General features: G+C 50.1%; 1 protein-coding gene and 1 long non-coding RNA gene across 4 annotated transcripts; both read left to right on the forward strand.

The window, feature by feature from the left end:
* The first annotated feature begins 1,009 nt into the window (after positions 1-1,009).
* Positions 1,010-2,722, forward strand: LOC109749042 (uncharacterized). 2 transcript variants are annotated; one of them, XM_020308041.4, is made up of 5 exons: positions 1,010-1,358; positions 1,451-1,544; positions 1,724-1,803; positions 1,889-1,951; positions 2,070-2,722. In XM_020308041.4, exons 1-5 carry the CDS (start codon positions 1,245-1,247, stop codon positions 2,451-2,453), a joined length of 735 nt encoding a protein of 244 aa, XP_020163630.1. In that variant the 5' UTR covers positions 1,010-1,244; the 3' UTR covers positions 2,454-2,722. The 2 variants fall into 2 exon arrangements, with proteins under 2 accessions (XP_020163630.1, XP_020163629.1); XM_020308040.4 differs by having other exon boundaries at positions 1,034-1,358; positions 1,451-1,803.
* Positions 2,723-6,680: 3,958 nt separating this feature from the next.
* Positions 6,681-18,129, forward strand: LOC141026585 (uncharacterized). Of its 2 annotated transcripts, none has more exons than XR_012188916.1 (3): positions 6,681-6,967; positions 8,306-8,383; positions 17,811-18,129. It is a non-coding gene; the product is annotated as an uncharacterized lncRNA (long non-coding RNA). The 2 variants fall into 2 exon arrangements; XR_012188917.1 differs by lacking the exon at positions 17,811-18,129 and adding an exon at positions 9,673-9,962.
* The last annotated feature ends 1,822 nt before the right edge of the window (positions 18,130-19,951 follow it).

Consider the following 19,951-nt stretch of genomic DNA (forward strand, 5'->3'; position numbering starts at 1 on the left):
GAAGTTGAAACTATAGCACCCCTCCTTGTAAGAAGGAATGTTACCACCAAGAGCACACACAAACCAAAGCATGCTCGTGGGAAAATCCGGCAGCACCTCCTTTGTACCGTCGGACATCCATGACCGACAATTGGATAAACAGGGCATACATTTAATGTCACAAGCGGAAGCATTTAACATAGTCATATAACACATATAGAGCAAAGTGGTTGAGCCACAAACCGTTATGCTACACAGGAAGGAGAAAACACATGTTCCAAGCACATGTGGATACTAGGTGAGGACTAACAAACGTCGACCCTCCTTGACAAGTAAACGTAAAGGTCACGGGAACAAACCAAGCAAAGTTCTTCGAGGAACCCCAAAACAAACTTTGCGTATACCAAAGGCGAACATGAAGGGTTTTGACTCGGTTGTAATGCTCATTTGTTGACACTTATGGAAACATCAAAACGGATTGGTGTTTGGTCCGTCAAGGGTAAGCTTGATAGTGGCCATCTTCACTAGCCAAATCTTCGATGAGCTTAGGTCCTGGGTTAGAGCGGGTGCACATGAAGTTAGCATATTCTGTGAGTAGTCGAGTTGTGTTTTAGGATTGGAGCGTGCTAGGCCGGCTGGCGCTTGTGTGTGCTGCTTATGCCTTGCTGTAATCTCTCTCTTGTATGTATTTTTTACTTTTTATAAAGCTAAGGTACGCGATTGCGTACTTAAAAAAAATGGTGGAGTGCCTTTTCCTCGCTCGTGGATGAACGGTATACTCCAACCTAGTCACCGTTCCGTTCCTCATCTGGGTTGTGTCAATCTGCGGTATCTTTCTACTTTGGTACGCATACGAAGCATCCCGTTGCAGTTTTTCCATAAAGCGGAAATTCCCGCCCCATTTTTTTTAACGAAATAAAAGCCAGTCAGCCGGCCGTCGGTCTCACCACCCTCTCAACGCTTCTGGAGGCTTCCGGCGGCGGGTGGAGACCCCACCACTCCACGAGACTACCACACGCTTCTCTTCTGGTACGTTCTACCCACGCAACTTGCTGCCAAGGCAGAGTACAGAAAGAGAGTTACAGACAGACACCGGCCGGCCCACCTCGTCCGCTCGTGAACGTTCGTTCCTTCGTACGCCACCTTACGCTCCTGCTCTCCGCTTCGCCTTCGCGCGCCTCCGGCCAGCTAGCTGCCGACAACGCCCCGGCGAGTCGGCGACAAGCTCGACAGCGACCGTACGTGAAGAAGGTGGTACCGGCGGCATGGTCGACCACCGGCAACTGGGTGTCGCCGACGCCGACCTCTACGCCGTCCTGGGGCTCAAGAAGGAGTGCTCCGACGCCGACCTCAGGCTCGCCTACCGGAGGCTCGCCATGGTGAGTCCAAGTCGCGTATCTGGACTAATCCGAGTTGATGTGCCGTGAATCTGTCTGTAATCAGATCATTCTCTTCGATCTTGTTGTGGCAGACATGGCATCCGGACCGGTGCTCCGCGTCCGGCAGCTCGGCGCGCGTCCAGGAGGCCAAGGAGCGGTTCCAGGAGATCCAGAGCGCATACTCCGGTCACGATTTCTCCATTTCACTATCTTCTTCTGTTCTACGTGCTTTCATTCAGAAGCACAACTAAAAGTTATCTCCATGGCGAATAAGCAGATCTTTCTGCTGCTGCCGCCTACCTGCGTGTGTAAAACTCATATGCCACGTACGGGGCCTCCTCTGTTTCCAATGTTGTGCCACGCAGTGCTCTCCGACTCCGGCAAGCGGCTCCTCTACGACGTCGGCGTCTATGACAGCGACGACGACCGCCTCGACGAGCAACATGTGCTCTACCGTGCCCCTGATTAATCATGTTCCGTTGTGATCGAGCCAATTCGGTTATTTACCGGACCTCTATCTATGGTTGCAGGTGTCGGGGATGGGCGGCTTCTTCGGAGAGATGGCCGAGATGATGAGCCAGGCAACGCCAACCGTAAGCAAGCCAGTCCTCCTGAAGCGCTGATCACGTTCTGAAATTGCGGCGTGCATTGCAAGCTCAGATCTGTGGCTTGTGTGGATATTATTGATGACGTGACGTGATGACTTTGCAGGATAGCTTCGAGGAGCTGCAGCAGCTGTTCGTGGACATGTTCCAGGCCGACCTCGTCGCCGGCGGGTTCGGCGGTGCGCCACCTATGGGCCGCCGGGTCCAGGCCCCGGCCCCGAGTCCATCCTGTACCTCTGGACCTACGTCTGCGCAGGCACGGCCGTCCTGTAACAAGGGTGTGAACAAGCGGTGTTCATTGGCGATGGGCTCTGGGACGCCGCCAAGGGCCTGTCGCCCAGGGTCCGCCTCCGGCCCCGGCCTTGACTCCAGGGGAAGTGATGGGAGGCGAGGGGAGGAAGGGCCATGGACGACGACGCAGGAAGACGCGAGCATCGGCGGCAGGAAGAAGAAACAGAGGCTGTCGACGGGCCACGGCGTGTCGTCCTAGGAGGAAGCAAGGGATGCGCGGCGCGGCCGGGGCGGCGTTGATGCGCGCCGCCCGTGCTCTCTGCAGATCTGACTGAGGGTCAGCAAGTTTTGGAAGATAATTCGCAAACTTTTAAATTAGTTTCTTCGTTTATTCTCTTAGATTGATTCTCTTGGGGTAGCACTGGTAGCTAAGTTCTAATGTTAGACATCTTCAATAGATGGTGTAGATGTAAAAATAAGGAAAACGATTGCGCGCTCAGTCGGCTGATAATCATCACGCTTCCATCACCTCTATTGCGTGTCACGCGTCCTCAGTATAAAGGCAAGTGCATGCGTCCTCAGTATAAAGGCAAGTGCAAGCGTGTTATTGCAAATCTTGACAGCGAACGACTATTGTGATGCTCCTCTTGCAAAAAATAATCCACAACAAGATGGGGCTTTGTTTTGTAGAAATATCTCTACCACTATAGTACACACATTTTTGAACTTGAATTAGCTATCCGGCAAGACCGTGGAGCAGTTACAAGCCATAGATTTGTTCCAGAAGCTAAACATCCACCGTTTATCAGTACCCAGCCTAAAAGATCCAACGGTTTATAATTCGTGGATTCGCTATGTACGGACAGACACCAAAGCGACTCCACCAGCTTTCTGGAATGCTCCAAACTGATCCACACACGTGCTGGTGCAGAAGTACGTAAGATCTTTTGTGGCTGTTTAGAACTTCAATGCTCAATGGCTGGAGGCTTAGAAGATCCGGCAAACAACAATGATAGACTATAGCTTTCTTAAAAAATGTAAAAAGCTATAGCTTTTATACAAATCAAAGCACTAAAATGTTTGTATCCACCAAACATTTGAACGCAGCAACTTGACACTTCGACGGAATTTAACACTAAAGGCATGCATACTACTCCCTTTGTACCAAAATATAAGATGTTTTTGTATTTCAAATAAACTAGCAATGTGTTCATACTAAAATGAATTACTGGAGAACACGTGCATAGCACGTACCTTCTACTAGTAATCAATAATCCACAAAAAGACGGTTGTTGCAGAAAAATTCTAAAAAAACTGTAGAAAGATGTTTGTTGCAAAAATAACGGTAACAAGATGTCTTCCGTAAGAAATTTTCACAACAAAGCTGTTGTAATGGTGGATAGTAACGCTCGGCTGACATATCTTTTTAAAAAAGATCAGCCCGTAGCGCCCACCTAAAAATAAGTAATTTTTGCATCTTCATGGCCTCAAAACCCCTCTTCAACAGATGATGTAATGTAAAAAAAAAATCGCCTCTCGAAGATGTTAAAAGAAAATCGCCTCTCAAAGATGTAAAAAACGATACCATGAGTTGCAAATTTGTATCTCCATCTATGAGAGATGTAAAAACCTGTCCGCGAGTCAACTACCCAATTTATTTCATTTCCTATCTGCCTGGCCGCCATGCGTCGCCGCCTTGCCCGGCCCACAATGTCACGCCGCCGCCTGATCCCGGCGCTCCATCGGCCGCGCCACCGGCTCCACCGCTGTTGCGCCACCGCCCTCCACCAAATCGGCGCTCACAGCCGCCGCACATCCTCTTTCGCCCATCGCTGTCAACCGATTTCGGCCAACTCCGACCCCATCCCTACCCATTTCAGTCTATCGCTGGCCATCCCCGCCGCCCGAATTCGGCCAATGGTCGCGCTAGAGCAGAGGAGCGGCCGCGAGTAGAGGAGGCTGCCGGACGCGCGTGGCGGTCACACGCGCTCATGGCCCTCCGCCTCGACGTCGACCCGGGACATGACCCGGTCGACGGTGTCCACGAAGGAGGAGATGACGAGGAGTAGCTGGGGCAGAGGAGGAGCGGCAGCAGCTGCTAGCAGTGTGCAACAGAGGAGGAGGTGAGAAGGAGCAGCAACTCGATTTAATCGGCAGCCGGCGGCGCGTGAGAATCTGGCCGTCGGCGAGCGAGAGCATTGACCATTTTGATCGGTGGTTCAGTTTCGACAGTAGGTTCAATATCAACAGTAGATTTAGTTTACATCACTAATTATACATCATCTATTGGAGTTGCTCTTTTACATCTTCATTTTGTATCATCTGTTGGAGTTGTCTCTCTTTTAGAGATGCAAAAGGCACTTTTAGAAGATGTAAAGTTTTACATCTCCTTTACATCTTCTATTGGAGATGCTCTTAGTGCCACTTTTGTTTGTTATATGGCCAGCATGAGTCTTGCACTTTTTTCCAAGTCTTGCTATGATGTCACTCAACTAAGATTTGGTTAAGTCTCAGTCAATGCTATATTCATAAGATCTCACATTAAGATTCGTGCTACTTTTTCTTTTTCCTTTCTTACATGTTATCTCACTTGTCGACTGAGATATAACTACACCCTTGGCGGGGGTGCCAGGCGCCATTTACTCGGTCGCATGCCAAGCGCCGGATGAGTTGTCTCCCAACCATTAGATCTGATTCCTCTTCATCCCCAACCCCACATCCTTTTCTTCTTCCCTCAAATCACAATGACGCTCGCAGGGGAGAGAAGCAAGGTCATCACGGCCAGCGCGCCTCCCATTCGGGTGCTCCTCCGGGAGACACAGCAAGCGCATTCGTCAGTGTTGTCGGCCCCGGCAGCACCATCGTGTAGCCTCTTCTTGTTTGCCGCCTACGATTGCAACACGGGGGTTGTTGTTCGTGCTTGCACACCAGGCCATTGTAGCACTCCCGTCGTTCCAGCAAGTCTTCGCTCCCATACTCACCGTTGTCGCCCCGTCCCGTGGACAATTGCAGCTTTCCCCTATGGACTGCCACCAAAAATGGCCATGCAAAAGTGGTGGTAGCAGAAATCCTCGGTCGTAGCAAAATCTTATGACGATTACAAAAAAATCATCCTTGCCATCGACATCGGTTCCAACATCGATGGTACTGGCAGCATCCGCGGCAACCAGTTCCAGCACCCGCGGTAGCCAATTCCAGCATCGATGCTAATGGCAACAACTTTTTTTATGGATGCGTCACCGGGGGTTGTCGATGCCAGCATCTACTGCAATCGGTTCTAACACCCATTGTGTCCGCTTCTGGCATCGGTGGTACTGGCTGCAGCTTTTTCGATGGATGCATGGCTGAGGGTTGCCGGTGCCTGCATCCGCGGCAGCCAGTTCCAGCACCCGCGGTGACCAATTGTTGGCAGTAGCTTTTTTTGTTGGACGCATCTTCGGAAGTTGTCGATGCCAGCATCTGCTGCAGTCAGTTCTAGCACCTATGGTGTCCGCTTCCAGCATCGGTGGTACTGGTTGCAGCTTTTTTAGGACGCATCACCGGGGCTTGTCGGTGCGTGCATCTGTGGCAGTCGGTTCTAGTATCCGCGATGGGCGGCTCCAACATTGGTGGTACTTGGTTGCAGCTTCTTTTTTATGGACGCACCGCCGATGGTTGCCGATGCCAGCATCAGCGACAGTTGGTTATAGCACCCGCGGTGGCCGGTTCCAACATTAGTGGTGTTGGAACCAGGTTTTTTCGATGCAGCACCGAGCGTCACTGGTGCTAACATCTGCGGTAGCTGGTTCCAGCACCCATGGTGACCGGTTCTAGCATCGGTAGTGCTGGTTGCAACTTTTTTCGATGGACACATCACTGGGGTTGCCGTTGCCAACATCCGCGGCAGCCAGTTCCAGCACCCGCGGTGGCTAATTCCAGCATCATTGGTGTGACGCCCGGATAATTATGCTACAGTAAACCTACGCTAATGATGCCACGTCATCTCTGTTACTGTTGCTAACCTCGAGCTAGATCAAAACGTTTCAAAATCAAATTTGGATTTTAGGCAAACATTTAAAAGTTTTCAAACATAAAAACTAAAATGTTCTAGAGATGACAAATATTGCATAGTTAATTATGGTGTAGAATCCACATATTTATAAAATATTTAAGTGCACTAAAATGATTTAACCAGTAGTGAAAACAATTAAATAAATACCTATTGAATTTTATAAGATATTAAACTATTTTCTTATGGGCTAGGAATTAATTTGACAGTAGTTTATTTATAAATACAAATTTAGGTACTAGTGGTAATTTTTGTAAAACAAAAAATAAAACAGAAAAGAAAATAAGAAAAGAACTGACAAAACAAATAAAGATAAAAGAAAGAGAAAACCCCCTCCCTCCCTGGGCCTCGGCCCAGCTACCCATCGGGCCAACCAGGCCGGCCCAACCCCCCTGCTTAACCCCCCACTCCCACCGAACCCTAACCCATGTTCCCCACTCCCCCCTCTCAGTCCACTCCCCCCGATCCGATCTGGATCGGGATCTCGTCGACGCCGCCGCTCGAGAACCGCTGTCGCCTCGTCGTGCCGGACAGCCTCGCCTCCCCGACGTGCTCCACCGACCTTGACACCGCTGGACCATGTCGCCGTCGCCTGGATCGCCGAGGCCTCCTCGTCTCCTCCTCAAGCCGCTCGCCGGACTCCATCGTCGTTCTCGTCTCCGTCAACGCGGTCGTCCTCGTCTTCCTCCCCAAGCACCGCTGTCCCCCGAACCCTACACTACCCCGTGAGCTCCCCTCTCCTCACCCGGTCACCGCGTTGCCCGTCGCCTCGCTCGCCCCGCTCCGCAGCACGCGCGCGCCCCGCGCCAGCGCCTCCGCTCACTGGCCGAAGCCCACGCCCCGCACGCTCTCGCCCAGCCGCGGACCGCTCTAACTACGCCCCGCGCGCGCTCCCCGCGCCGCTCGCGCCTGTCCCGCTCGCCATCCCAGCCTTCCCCTGCATGCCCACGTTCCGCCCGCTGCCGCTGCTCGCCCGCACCGCGCGCTCGCCATGGCCACACCACCCCGCCCCGCGCCCGTGCTCCGCGCCACCTCTCCCCTCTCTGACGCTGTGCGTCGCTGCCTCTGCTGGCCACCGCCCCGCTTGCTCTTGCCGCGTGTTCGTGCGCCGCACGCACGCACCGCCGCGGGCCGCGCCCCTGCACCGCGGTCGCCGTTCTCGACCACGGTGGCCTCGCCCGCCAGCCGCACCTCCTCCTCCCCGCTGTGGTTGCTGCTACTGCGCTGCGACTGCTGCCGCCGGCAGCTCGCCCACGGCCGTCCCGCTCCGCCCGCGCCACCCCGGCCCCTCCCGCTGGCGACTGGTGCCTTGGACGCGCGTGCCTGCCCCCTCGCCGTGCTGCTCCAGCGCCCTGGTAGCCTGGGCGTGCGCCCAAACGGGCTAGCACCCGGCGCCCAACGCGCCCGCTCGTTAACCGCCGCCCGAACCGCTAAGGCTCTGGCCCAATGATAGCCGGGGCCCAGCCCCAGAACGTTTTTATAAAAAAAGGAATTAAAATAAAAATAAAAATAAATATTAATTAATTAATTAACTTAATCAATCATAATTAGATTAATCTAGTCACTAATTAACCTAATTAACTGTTAGTTAATTAATCAGTCAATGACATGCGGGACCCTCACGTCAGTTTGACAAGTCAACACCTCTGTTGACTGCTGATGTCATGCTGACATCATGCTGATGCAATAATACTAATTTCGAATTAATTTAATAATAATAATTAGAAATTGATTTAAAACTTTAAAAATTAATATAAACTAAACCGTAGCTCAGATGGAAAATTTGTACATAAAGTTACTTAGATCGACGAGACGCTTCCGGATACGCAGCCCGTTCGTCCGCTACACATCCCTAGCATAGCAAACACGCAACTTTCCCCCTCCGGTTTATCTGTCCGAAAACGCGAAACACCGGGGATACTCATCCGGATGTTTCCCCCCTTCGTCGGTATCACCTCCTACCGCGTTAGGGCATACCTAGCACCGCGTATTGCCTCGTTATGTTTTGTGATACTTTGTTTGCTCCATATTTACTGTTTCTTACCCCTCTTCTTCCCCGGTAGACCCCGAGACCGGCGCTGATCCCACCGAGTACGACTACGTCACCGACGACCCTTCTTCCTGTACAACAAAGCTTCCAGGCAAGCCCCCCCTTGATCACCAGATATCGCCTATTCCTTCTCTCTACTACTTGCATTAGAGTAGTGTAGCATGTTACTGCTTTCGGTTAATCCTATTCTTTTGCATACCCTGTCATTGTTGCTACAGTTGTTACCCTTACCTGCAATCCTAAATGCTTAGTATAGGATGCTAGTATTCCATCAGTGGCCCTACACTCTTGTCCGTCTGCCATGCTATACTACTGGGCCGTGATCACTTCGGAAGGTGAACACGGGCATATGCTATATACTTTATACTGTTACATTACTTATGATACTGTTCGGAGATGGGGGCTGAAGGGGCAGGTGGCTTCATCCCGGTAGAGGTGGGCCTGAGTTCCCGACGGCCCCCGACTGTTACTTTGTGGCGGAGCGACAGGGCAGGTTGAGACCACCTAGGAGAGAGGTGGGCCTGGCCCTGGTCGGCGTTCGCGGTTATTTTAAAATAACACGTTTAACGAGATCTTGGTATTTGATCTGAGTCTGGCCACTGGCCTATACGCACTAACCAACTACGCGGGAACAGTTATGGGCACTCGACATCGTGGAATCAGTCGAAGCCTTCGTGACGTCAGCGACTGAGCGGCGCGCGCCGGGTTAGACCGCGTAACGCAACTTCCTTTGTAATGGAGGTTGCTAGGTCTGCTCTCCGGCCGCCCACGCAACGTGCAGGTGTGCAATGGGCGATGGGCCCAGACCCCTGTGCGCATAGGATTTAGACCGGCGTGCTGACCTCTCTGTTGTGCCTAGGTAGGGCTGCGACGTGTTGATCTTCCGAGGCCGGGCATGACCCAGGAAAGTGTGTCCGGCCAAATGGGATCGAGTGTGTTGGGTTATGCGGTGCACCCCTGCAGGGAAGTTTCTCTATTCGAATAGCCATGATCTTCGGTAACAGGACGACTTGGAGTTGTACCTTGACCTTATGACAACTAGAACCGGATACTTAATAGAACACACCCTTTCAAGTGCCAGATACAACCCGGTGATCGCTCTCACACAGGGCGACGAGGGGAGGATCGCCGGGTAGGATTATGCTATGCGATGATACTTGGTGAACTCACCATCTACTCTCTTCTACATGCTGCAAGATGGAGGCTGCCAGAAGCGTAGTCTTCGACAGGACTAGCTATCCCCCTCTTATTCTAGCATTCTGCAGTTCGGTCCATCAATATGTAGTGTAGATCCTTCCTTGCGAGTACTTTGGATGAGTACTCACGGTTGCTTTGCTCCCCCTTTTCCCCTTTTCCTTTCTTCCTGGTTGTCGCAACCAGATGCTGGAGCCCAAGAGCCAGACGCCACCGTCGATGACGACTCCTACTACACCGGAGGTGCCTACTACTACGTGCAGGCCGCTGATGACGACCAGGAGTAGTTTAGGAGGATCCCAGGCAGGAGGCCTGCGCCTCTTTCGATCTGTATCCCAGTTTGTGCTAGCCTTCTTAAGGCAAATTTGTTTAACTTATGTCTGTACTCAGATTATTGTTGCTTCCGCTGACTCGTCTATGATCGAGCACTTGTATTCGAGCCCTCGAGGCCCCTGACTTGTATTATGATGCTTGTATGACTTATTTTATTTTTAGAGTTGTGTTGTGATATCTTCCCGTGAGTCCCTGATCTTGATCGTACACATTTGCATGCATGATTAGTGTACGATTGAATCGAGGGCGTCACAAGTTGGTATCAGAGCCGACTGCCTGTAGGAATCCCCCTTTCCAACTCCTTGGCCGAAGTCGAGTCTAGTCATTGAAAAACTTTTACTAACATGGTTGTGCGGCTTACGGGCCCACGTCGCCATTGGGTGGTAGTAGGATCTTTTATTCCTTGACCTTTACTCTAGGACTCTGAACTCTCTTCTATTTGGGTTAAATGATTTTGCTAAAATCTAACTTTAGGTTCTCGAAAATACTTCCTCCCGGAGAGCCCCTTCAGGCCAGATGATCGCCTGCTGCACCAGAAGATTCTGAAGACACTCTCTGATGCTTTCCCGAGACCCTTGTGCCCTTCGCCGTTGCGATCCCTGCCACCGATAAATCTTTATGGATGACTACATACTTTTGTCGTTCATACCTTCCTCCCCAGTTGCCCTTGTTATTACAAGGTGCCCTCAAATACTCTCCGATGTTCCAAGCATCTTTTATGCTTACTACCCCGTAGTTCCTTGCCGCATGAATACCCCTACGAATAATTCTTCACGCTTACCGAGGAACTGTTCATTACTAGTTGATCATATGATCCACAAGGTACATTGATATACTATCCGGTCTTCCGGTAATTCTCTGCCAGCTGTTGTTGTGCAAATACTTGTCTGCTTGCATTATGGTTGCGTTCCATATGTCTAGCAATATTCATTAGTATCCCTTGTCATCGTCATTTTCAGCCTTTGATTTGATATGTGGTGAATGCTCACAATCCTCAGTCGAAATCCTAGAATTCATCCTTCCGGATCAGACGTCATTTTAAACATGAACTGGTTCTCGACCAACTGAATTGTCATCGGTTGTACCCCTAAGTCTACTCAACTTATCCATCCTTAATCAGAGCATTTGCTCCTGATCCCTTGATTTGGAAATCGCAATTCCTTTGCATTTGAGATTTGAATTAGTTAGTTATTCCCATAATCTGATGCCTTTGCATTCTTTCTTCCTCTGATTGAGTACCGATACTTACGTCAGCTCCGTTATGGACCGCCAAACCCATTGCTGGGTTGTTGTCCGATGGTATCATTCACATTCAAATCTTGTGAGTTCTTTCCCTGATGCATAATGCTTTGACAACCATGCTCTACTTTCGAGCTTGTGTTAATTACTCCTAAAAAAATTGTGGTATATGTTTCTAAGATGCCCCGATGGGTTGAACCTATGCCTTCCTTAATCTCTGTGAACCCGAAAGTTTTCACGGGTCATACTCCTCTGGTAATTCACCAGGTAGGTTTTGACACTGAAATCATTTTTATCTAGAGCAGTGAATGAAAGGTTATGAATTGAAGAAGTGGGAGTCGACCTTGAACTTTGTTTTCATGCCCATGGACACGATGTAGATCTTATCATGGAAGCTACTCTTAAATTAATTATTCCCTTGGTATAAGTTCATCTTATATCTGGGATCTGGTCTTTTGGAATCTTGGTTCCGACCATATTGATATTCTTTGATTCCTTTTCTCGGACAAGTTGAAGTACTTGTCTTCTGCAGATCATTACACCTATCCAACCTCTATTCTGCTCTACCTTTGAGTATACCCTCTTGTATCTCGAGAATATCACGGAACTACATAACTTCTTATGAGTTCTTCTCAACTATTATTCTCGTCGATTCCAATTTCCCCCCGGGTTTTGAGTTATTAGTCACTCGAGAACACCGATAAGTGAATCGATTCTGCACTCTGATTCAATACTCTAAGTAATTTTCGTTGCTTTATGAGTTTAATAATCCTTGAAGTCTAAATTTTAACTATGCTACCTGGTCCTTATTCCCGGAGCACAACTTTCGGCGATGAACTAAGCTTTCGTCAATTTCCTCGTCTTATCGTTTCACCTCGAACAACAAACTTGACCCCGAGTTTGTGTCGTATCTGTGGCTCCAATAATCTTTTGATGCATCAGTCCTTTTGCTTGATGCAGTCGCTGATCAATTGCTTCTTCGTGGATCCTCTCGACAACAAATTGTCGTGATCATCATCAACATTTTGACTCCTTCCAGGATATCAATGGAATTCTTGATAATAAGTGCCATCCTCGTTCCTTGGTAACTTGAGTTACCATCGACAACATCCTTACCTTCCTTTCATCACAAACTTGATCATGTTATGGAGCTCCTTGCTAACCAGCTTCTGTTATGTTCTACCTTGGAGTATTACCATCTTTTATGTCAAGGATATTGTGAGAATTGCTCCACCTCTTGAGAATTCTTGATATAGTAATACTTCTCGCCATCTCCATTCATTTTCTGATCCCCGTATTGTTTCTAACCTGAATACCGACAATTGAACTATGATGCGTGAATTCAAAACTTCTAGCAATCCTATTGCTTTGGAGTTAATGGTCGATACTTCATTCTTAGACTATTGGTTATCGAATCACCGTTCCAACATTGATCATGCTACCTAAGCCCATATTTTGGGTGCAGCTTTCCACCAATGTTTAATTGAGTATGTTTTCCTCGAGCATACCTCATTATATCATTTGATCTGACAAATGTTATCTCTTTGTTCACATGATTGTGGAAATCCATCTTTTGGAAATCTCGATGAATTGTCGTTTAGTTCATCAGCCACCCCCTCATCCTCTCCTTGGTTTAATGATGAACTCTTGTTTCGTAACTCGCTTCCATAGATCATTTCCGAGAATCTCACAGTGTCATCTCGTCAAATTATGTTGCACCTTCTCTTCTCAGGCATCCTGATGTCTGAGGTATCCTGACACCAATTGGATCTAAATCTCGGTCAGATATGATGGTTGGGACATATTTCCAAGAGTTATAACATTGGTATCTACATAACCCGGTAAGGTGGTGTCTTTGCTTAGCACCCTTGGCCAGAGGACCTATTGTTATAGTTTCCTTTTTAGCAAGGTTAGCCATTCTTCCCTGAGGAAATTGTAAGACTTCTCTATGAGTGTTCCTGATGGATCCTTTGTGTATCCAAAGTCCAACCTTTGCTTGAGGACCATGTCAATGCTATCTCAAAGCATGTCTATGGTACTCCGAATTTCAATAAGAACATCTGAAGCACAATGCTAAATTTTCTTTATCAATTATCCAAACACCGTTGTATGGGTAATGGCATGCAATTTCTCTCCCCTTACCTAAAGAGTCTTCTACATTATATCCTGCCATGGATATCATGCTCTGCTTGTCCTTGGGAAGGATATACCCTTGAAGTATGTGCTTAAACACATTTTCCTTTCCATTCTCATGTTTAAACTAAGAATCATAATTTTCCTTTCCATTGTTTGGTTTAACCGTTCTTGTGATCTATATGATCTAAGAAGTAATATTCTCCTGCTTATGTAAACATCTCGGTGTACAATTCTGTTAGTGAGACCCTGTTAATATTGTTGAAAACATTCCGGTAACCACCGATGGACGAGAACTTTGCCTATTGGTCCGCCTCGTTCAACGAGCAGGAAAATGGTTCTCTTCGTCCCTCGCCCTTGGTATCGATGTTGTTGCCGACATAACTAACAAGCTACCCTCTGACATGCCTTGCTATCATGACGGTGCAAGATGTCAGCCCCCCTTCCTACTTTTAACCCACATGGTGGGCCCATAACCCACAGTTCCACAGGATCGAAACTTGACTCTCCTGCACCCCCTATTCCCAAGGTTCTTCCTCACGTGTGGCCTCGTATGTAATTCACGAGCAACCTTCCGAGAGATCATCAAATCTGTTACCGGATGCAATACTTATTCTCGATTGCTTTGAGCCCCTTTCGAGCCCTGTTTCAGGCATCGAACGGTTGCCTGCTCGCTTGAAACTTCCCATGAAACCTCATTACTTTGCTCTCGATATTTTCTTAAGTTTCAATTCGAGAGTTGCTTTCCGCCACCTTCCCCGATGTTATCAACCAGATAGTCAACCTTGTAGAGGTTCGTTCTCCCGGAATACCCCCTTATTCTTTCGTAAGTATGATGGACCCCCCAAAGAAAGGATGCCGACTTCATCTTGATGACCTGAAGCAGAAAAATGAAGACATCAATATAATGGATCGACCACTTCGAGAGGAGCAACCAAGACCGAGAAGAATCGTTGGAATTTCGTAACCTAATCTTCCCCCTTACTCCCCTCTTAAATCTCGGGATGAGATTTCTTGTAGTAGAGGAGAATTGTGACGCCCGGATAATTATGCTACAGTAAACCTACGCTAATGATGCCACGTCACCTCTTTTACTGTTGCTAACCTCGAGTTAGATCAAAACGTTTCAAAATCAAATTTGGATTTTAGGCAAACATTTAAAAGTTTTCAAACATAAAAACTAAAATGTTCTAGAGATGACAAATATTGCATAGTTAATTATGGTGTAGAATCCACATATTTATAAAATATTTAAGTGCACTAAAATGATTTAACCAGTAGTGAAAACAATTAAATAAATGCCTATTGAATTTTATAAGATATTAAACTATTTTCTTATGGGCTAGGAATTAATCTGACAGTAGTTTATTTATAAAAACAAATTTAGGTACTAGTGGTAATTTTTGTAAAACTAAAAATAAAAGGAACTAGAAATAAAACAGAAAAGAAAATAAGAAAAGAACTGACAAAACAAATAAAGATAAAAGAAAGAGAAAACCCCCTCCCTCCCTGGGCCTCGGCCCAGCTACCCATCGGGCCAACCAGGCCGGCCCAACCCCCCTGCTTAACCCCCCACTCCCACCGAACCCTAACCCATGTTCCGCACTCCCCTCCTCTCAGTCCACTCCCCCCCGATCCGATCTGGATCGGGATCCCATCGACGCCGCCGCTCGAGAACCGCTGTCGCCTCGTCGTGCCGGACCGCCTCGCCTCCCCAACGTGCTCCACCGACCTCGTCACCGCTGGACCATGTCGTCGTCGCCCGGATCGCCGAGGCCTCCTCGTCTCCTCCTCAAGCCGCACGCCGGACTCCATCGTCGTTCTCGTCTCCGTCAACGCGGCCGTCCTTGTCTTCCTCCCCAAGCACCGCTGTCCCCGAACCCTACACTACCCCGTGAGCTCCCCCTCTCCTCACCCGCTCACCGCGCTGCCCGTCGCCTCGCTCGCCCCGCTCCGCAGCACGCGCGCGCCCCGCGCCAGCGCCTCCGCTCACTGGCCGGAGCCCACGCCCTGCACGCTCTCGCCCAGCCGCGGACCGCTCTAACTACTCCCCGCGCGCGCTCCCCGCGCCGCTCGCGCCTGTCCCGCTCGCCATCCCGGCCTTCCCCTGCACGCCCACGTTTTGCGCGCTGCCGCTGCTCGCCCGCACCGCGCGCTCGCCATGACCACACCACCCCGCCCCGTGTCCGTGCTCCGCGCCTCCTCTCCCCTCTCTGACGCTGTGTGCCGCTGCCTCTGCTGGCCACCGCCCCGCTTGCTCTTGCCACGTGTTCGTGCGCCGCACGCACGCACCGCCGCGGGCCGCGCCCCTGCACCACGGTCGCCGTGCTCGACCACAGTGGCCTCGCACGCCAGCCGCACCTCCTCCTCCCCGCTGCGGCTGCTGCTACTGCGCTGCGACTGCTGCCGCCGGTAGCTCGCCCACGGCCGTCCCGCTCCGCCCGCACCACCGCGGCCCCTCCCGCTCGCGACTGCTGCCTTGGACGCGCGCGCCGCGCGTGCCTGTCCTCTCGCCGTGCTGCTCCGGCGCCCCTGGTAGCCTGGGCATGCGCCCAAACGGGCTAGCACCCGGCGCCCGCTCGTTAACCGCTAAGGCTCTGGTCCAATGACAGCCGAGGCCCAGCCCCAGAACGTTTTTATAAAAAAGGAATTAAAATAATAATATTAATATTATTATTATTAATTAATTAATTAATTAACTCAATCAATCATAATTAGATTAATCTAATCACTAATTAACCTAATTAACTGTTAGTTAATTAATCAGTCAATGACATGCGGGACCCTCACGTCAGTTTGACCAGTCAACACCTCTGTTGACTGCTGACATCATGCTGATGCAATCATACTAATTTCGAATTAATTTAGTAATAATAATTAGAAAATGATTTAAAACTTTAAAAATTAATATAAACTAAACCGTAGCTCAGATGGAAAAACTTTGTACATGAAAGTTGCTCAGATCGACGAGACTCTTTCGGATACGTAGCCCGTTCGTTCGCTACACATCCCTAGCATCGCAAACACGCAACTTTCCCCCTCCGGTTCATTTGTCCGAAAAACGCGAAACACCGGGGATACTTTCCCGGATGTTTCCCCCCTTCGTCGGTATCACCTCCTACCGCGTTAGGGCATACCTAGCACCGCGTATTGCCTCGTTATGTTTTGTGATGCTTTATTTACTCCGTATTTACTGTTTCTTCCCCCTCTTCTTCCCCGGTAGACCCCGAGACTGGCGCTGTTGCCACCGAGTACGACTACGTCACCGACGACCCTTCTTCCTGTACAACAAAGCTTCTAGGCAAGCCCCCCCTTGATCACCAGATATCGCCTATTCCTTCTCTCTACTGCTTGCATTAGAGTAGTGTAGCATGTTACTGCTTTCGCTTAATCCTATTCTGCTGCATAGCCTGTCATTGTTGCTACAGTTGTTACCCTTACCTGCAATCCTAAATGCTTAGTATAGGATGCTAGTATTCCATCAGTGGCCCTACACTCTTGTCCGTCTGCCATGCTATACTACTGGGTCGTGATCACTTCGGGAGGTGAACACGGGCATATGCTATATACTTTATACTATTACATTACTTATGATACTGTTCGGAGATGGGGGCTGAAGGGGCAGGTGGCTCCATCCCGGTAGAGGTGGACCTGGGTTCCCAACGGCCCCCGACTGTTACTTTGTGGCGGAGCGACAGGGCAGGTTGAGTCCACCTAGGAGAGAGGTGGGCCTGGCCCTGGTCGGCGTTCGCGGTTACTTTAAAATAACACGTTTAACGAGATCTTGGTATTTGATCTGAGTCTGGCCACTGCCCTATACGCACTACCCAACTAGGCGGGAACAGTTCTGGGCACTCGATGTCGTGGTATCAGCCGAAGCCTTCGTGACGTCAGCGACTGAGCGGCGCGCGCCGGGTTGGACCGCGTAACGCAACTTCCTTTGAAATGGAGGTTGCTAGGTCTGCTCTCCGGCCTCCCACGCAACGTGCAGGTGTGCAATGGGCGATGGGCCCAGACCCCTGCGCGCATAGGATTTAGACCGGTGTGCTGACCTCTCTGTTGTGCCTAGGTAGGGCTGCGACGTGTTGATCTTCCGAGGCCGGGCATGACACAGGAAAGTGTGTCCGGCCAAATGGGATCGAGCGTGTTGGGTTATGTGGTGCACCCCTGCAGGGAAGTTTATCTATTCGAATAGCCGTGATCTTCGGTAACAGGACGACTTGGAGTTGTACCTTGACCTTATGACAACTAGAACCGGATACTTAATAAAACACACCCTTCCAAGTGCCAGATACAACCCGGTGATCGCTCTCACACAGGGCGACGAGGGGAGGATCGCCGGGTAGGATTATGCTATGCGATGATACTTGGTGAACTTACCATCTACTCTCTTCTACAAGCTACAAGATGGAGGCTGCCAGAAGCGTAGTCTTCGACAGGACTAGCTATCCCCCTCTTATTCTGGCATTCTGCAGTTCAATCCATCGATATTGCCCCTTTACACAGATACCCATGCATATGTAGTGTAGATTCTTGCTTGCGAGTACTTTGGATGAGTACTCACGGTTGCTTTGCTCCCCCTTTTCCCCTTTTCCTTTCTTCCTGGTTGTCGCAACCAGATGCTGGAGCCCAGGAGCCAGACGCCACCATTGATGATGACTCCTACTACACCGGAGGTGCCTACTACTACGTGTAGGCCGCTGACGATGACCAGGAGTAGTTTAGGAGGATCCCAGGCAGGAGGCTTGCGCCTCTTTCGATATGTATCCCAGTTTGTGCTAGCCTTCTTAAGGCAAATTTGTTTAACTTATGTCTGTACTCAAATTTGCTTCCGCTGACTCGTCTATGATCGAGCACTTGTATTCGAGCCCTCGAGGCCCCTGGCTTGTATTATGATGCTTGTATGACTTATTTTATTTTTAGAGTTGTGTTGTGATATCTTCCCGTGAGTACCTGATCTTGATCGTACACGTTTGCGTGCATGATTAGTGTACGATTGAATCGGGGGCGTCACAAGTGGTACTGACAACAACTTTTTCGATGGACGCATCATCGATGGTTGTCTATGCCAGCAGCTGCTGCTGTTGGTTCCAGCACTCGTGGTGTCCGCTTCCGACAATAGTGGTACTGGGTGCAGCTTTTTTGTCGGACGCATCGCCGGGGGTTGCCGGTGCCTGCATCCGTTGCAGTCGGTTCCAGCACCCGTAGTAGGCGGTTCCAGGTTGCAACTTCTTTTTTATGGAAGCATCACCGAGGGTTGCTGATGCCAGCATCAGCGGCAGTTGGTTACAGCACCCGCGGTGGCTGGTTCCAACATTCGTGTTGTTGGAACCAACTTTTTTCGATGAACGCAGCGCCGAGCGCGTCACTGGTGCTAGCATCTGTGGTAGCCGGTTCCAGCATCGGTGGTGCTGGTTGCAACTTTTCTCGTTGGACGCGTCGCGGGGGTTGCCGGTACCAGCATCCGCGACAGTCGGTTCCAACATCGGTGGTGTTGGTTATTGTTTCTTTTTCATCAGGCGCAGTCCCTAGAGTTGCTAGTGCCAGCACCCACGGTGGGCCGGTTCTAGCTTTTTTCGACGGACGCAAGGCGGAACGTCACCGGGGCCAGCATCTGCAACAGCCGGTTCCAATATTGATGGTGCTAGTTGCTGCTTTTTTATGGACACAACACCGAGCATTGCCGATACCAGCATCCGGGACAGTCAGTTTCAACACCGATGGTGCTCGGTTCCAGCATTGGTGGTGCTGGTTCCAACATCTTGTGGTGGCTGGTTGTAGCACCAGTAACATGTTGTAGCGCACGGGAGGTCACTATTGGTCGCCACCATCGGAGCTCACAGTTGCTGTGGCCACATCAGGTGGTTGCTACCATTGAGGCACACAGGTTCGCATTGGCGGCATGTCGTTCTCCGTCATAGCCCCAATGGTCATTACAACGGGCTAGCTTGACATTGGTGCGCATGGCCATGGCTACCGATCTGGAGTAGTTTTGAGTGTGCACAGAGAGGGAGGTGCTCCAAAAGCAGGTTGTCAGGCCGTGTCGGCGACGACAAGCTCTCGTTGGCTGTTGGCTGGTACAGAGATGGCGGAAGGGTCACCCATTGCTCGTCGATTCGAGTGAGCTAGCGATATAGCAATAGAAAGGAGTCAGTGTTGGGGAACATAGTAATTTCAAAAACTTTCCTACGCACACGCAAGATCATGGTGATGCATAGCAACGAGAGGGGAGAGTGTAGTCCACGTACCCTCGTAGACCGTAAACGCAAGCGTTATGACAACGCGGTTGATGTAGTCGTACGTTTTCACGATCGACCGATCCTAGTACCGAAAGTACGGCACCTCCGCGATCTGCACATGTTCGGCTCGGTGACGTCCCACGAACTCACGATCCAACAGAGTGTCGAGGGAGATCTTCGTCAGCACGACGGCGTGATGACGGTGACGATGAAGCTACCGGCGCAGGGCTTCGTCTAAGCACTACGACGATATGACCGAGGTGGATTATGGTGGAGGGGCGCACTGCACACGGCTAAGAGATCAATGATCAACTTCTGTGTCTATGGGGTGCCCCCTGGCCACGTATATAAAGGATGGAGGGAGGAGGAGGTCGGCCCTCATAGGGCACGCACAAAGTGTGGAGTCCTACTAGGACTCCCTAGTCCTAGTAGGATTCCACCTCCCACATGGAATAGGAAAAAGGGAAGGGAGAAGGAGAAGGAAGGAAGAGGGCGCCCCCTTTCCCTAGTCCAATTCGGAC

This window comes from Aegilops tauschii, chromosome 7, assembly GCF_002575655.3.
Source record: "Aegilops tauschii subsp. strangulata cultivar AL8/78 chromosome 7, Aet v6.0, whole genome shotgun sequence".
Lineage (NCBI taxonomy): Eukaryota > Viridiplantae > Streptophyta > Magnoliopsida > Poales > Poaceae > Aegilops > Aegilops tauschii.

Bases quoted from the DNA above. Each gene is read 5' to 3' on its own strand.
- LOC109749042 (XM_020308040.4), top strand. From the start codon at position 1,453: ATGGCATCCGGACCGGTGCTCCGCGTCCGGCAGCTCGGCGCGCGTCCA. The intron at 1,804-1,888 runs GTGCTCTACCGT...CTATGGTTGCAG, and splicing joins ACCGCCTCGACGAGCAACAT to GTGTCGGGGATGGGCGGCTT. The intron at 1,952-2,069 runs GTAAGCAAGCCA...ATGACTTTGCAG, and splicing joins TGAGCCAGGCAACGCCAACC to GATAGCTTCGAGGAGCTGCA.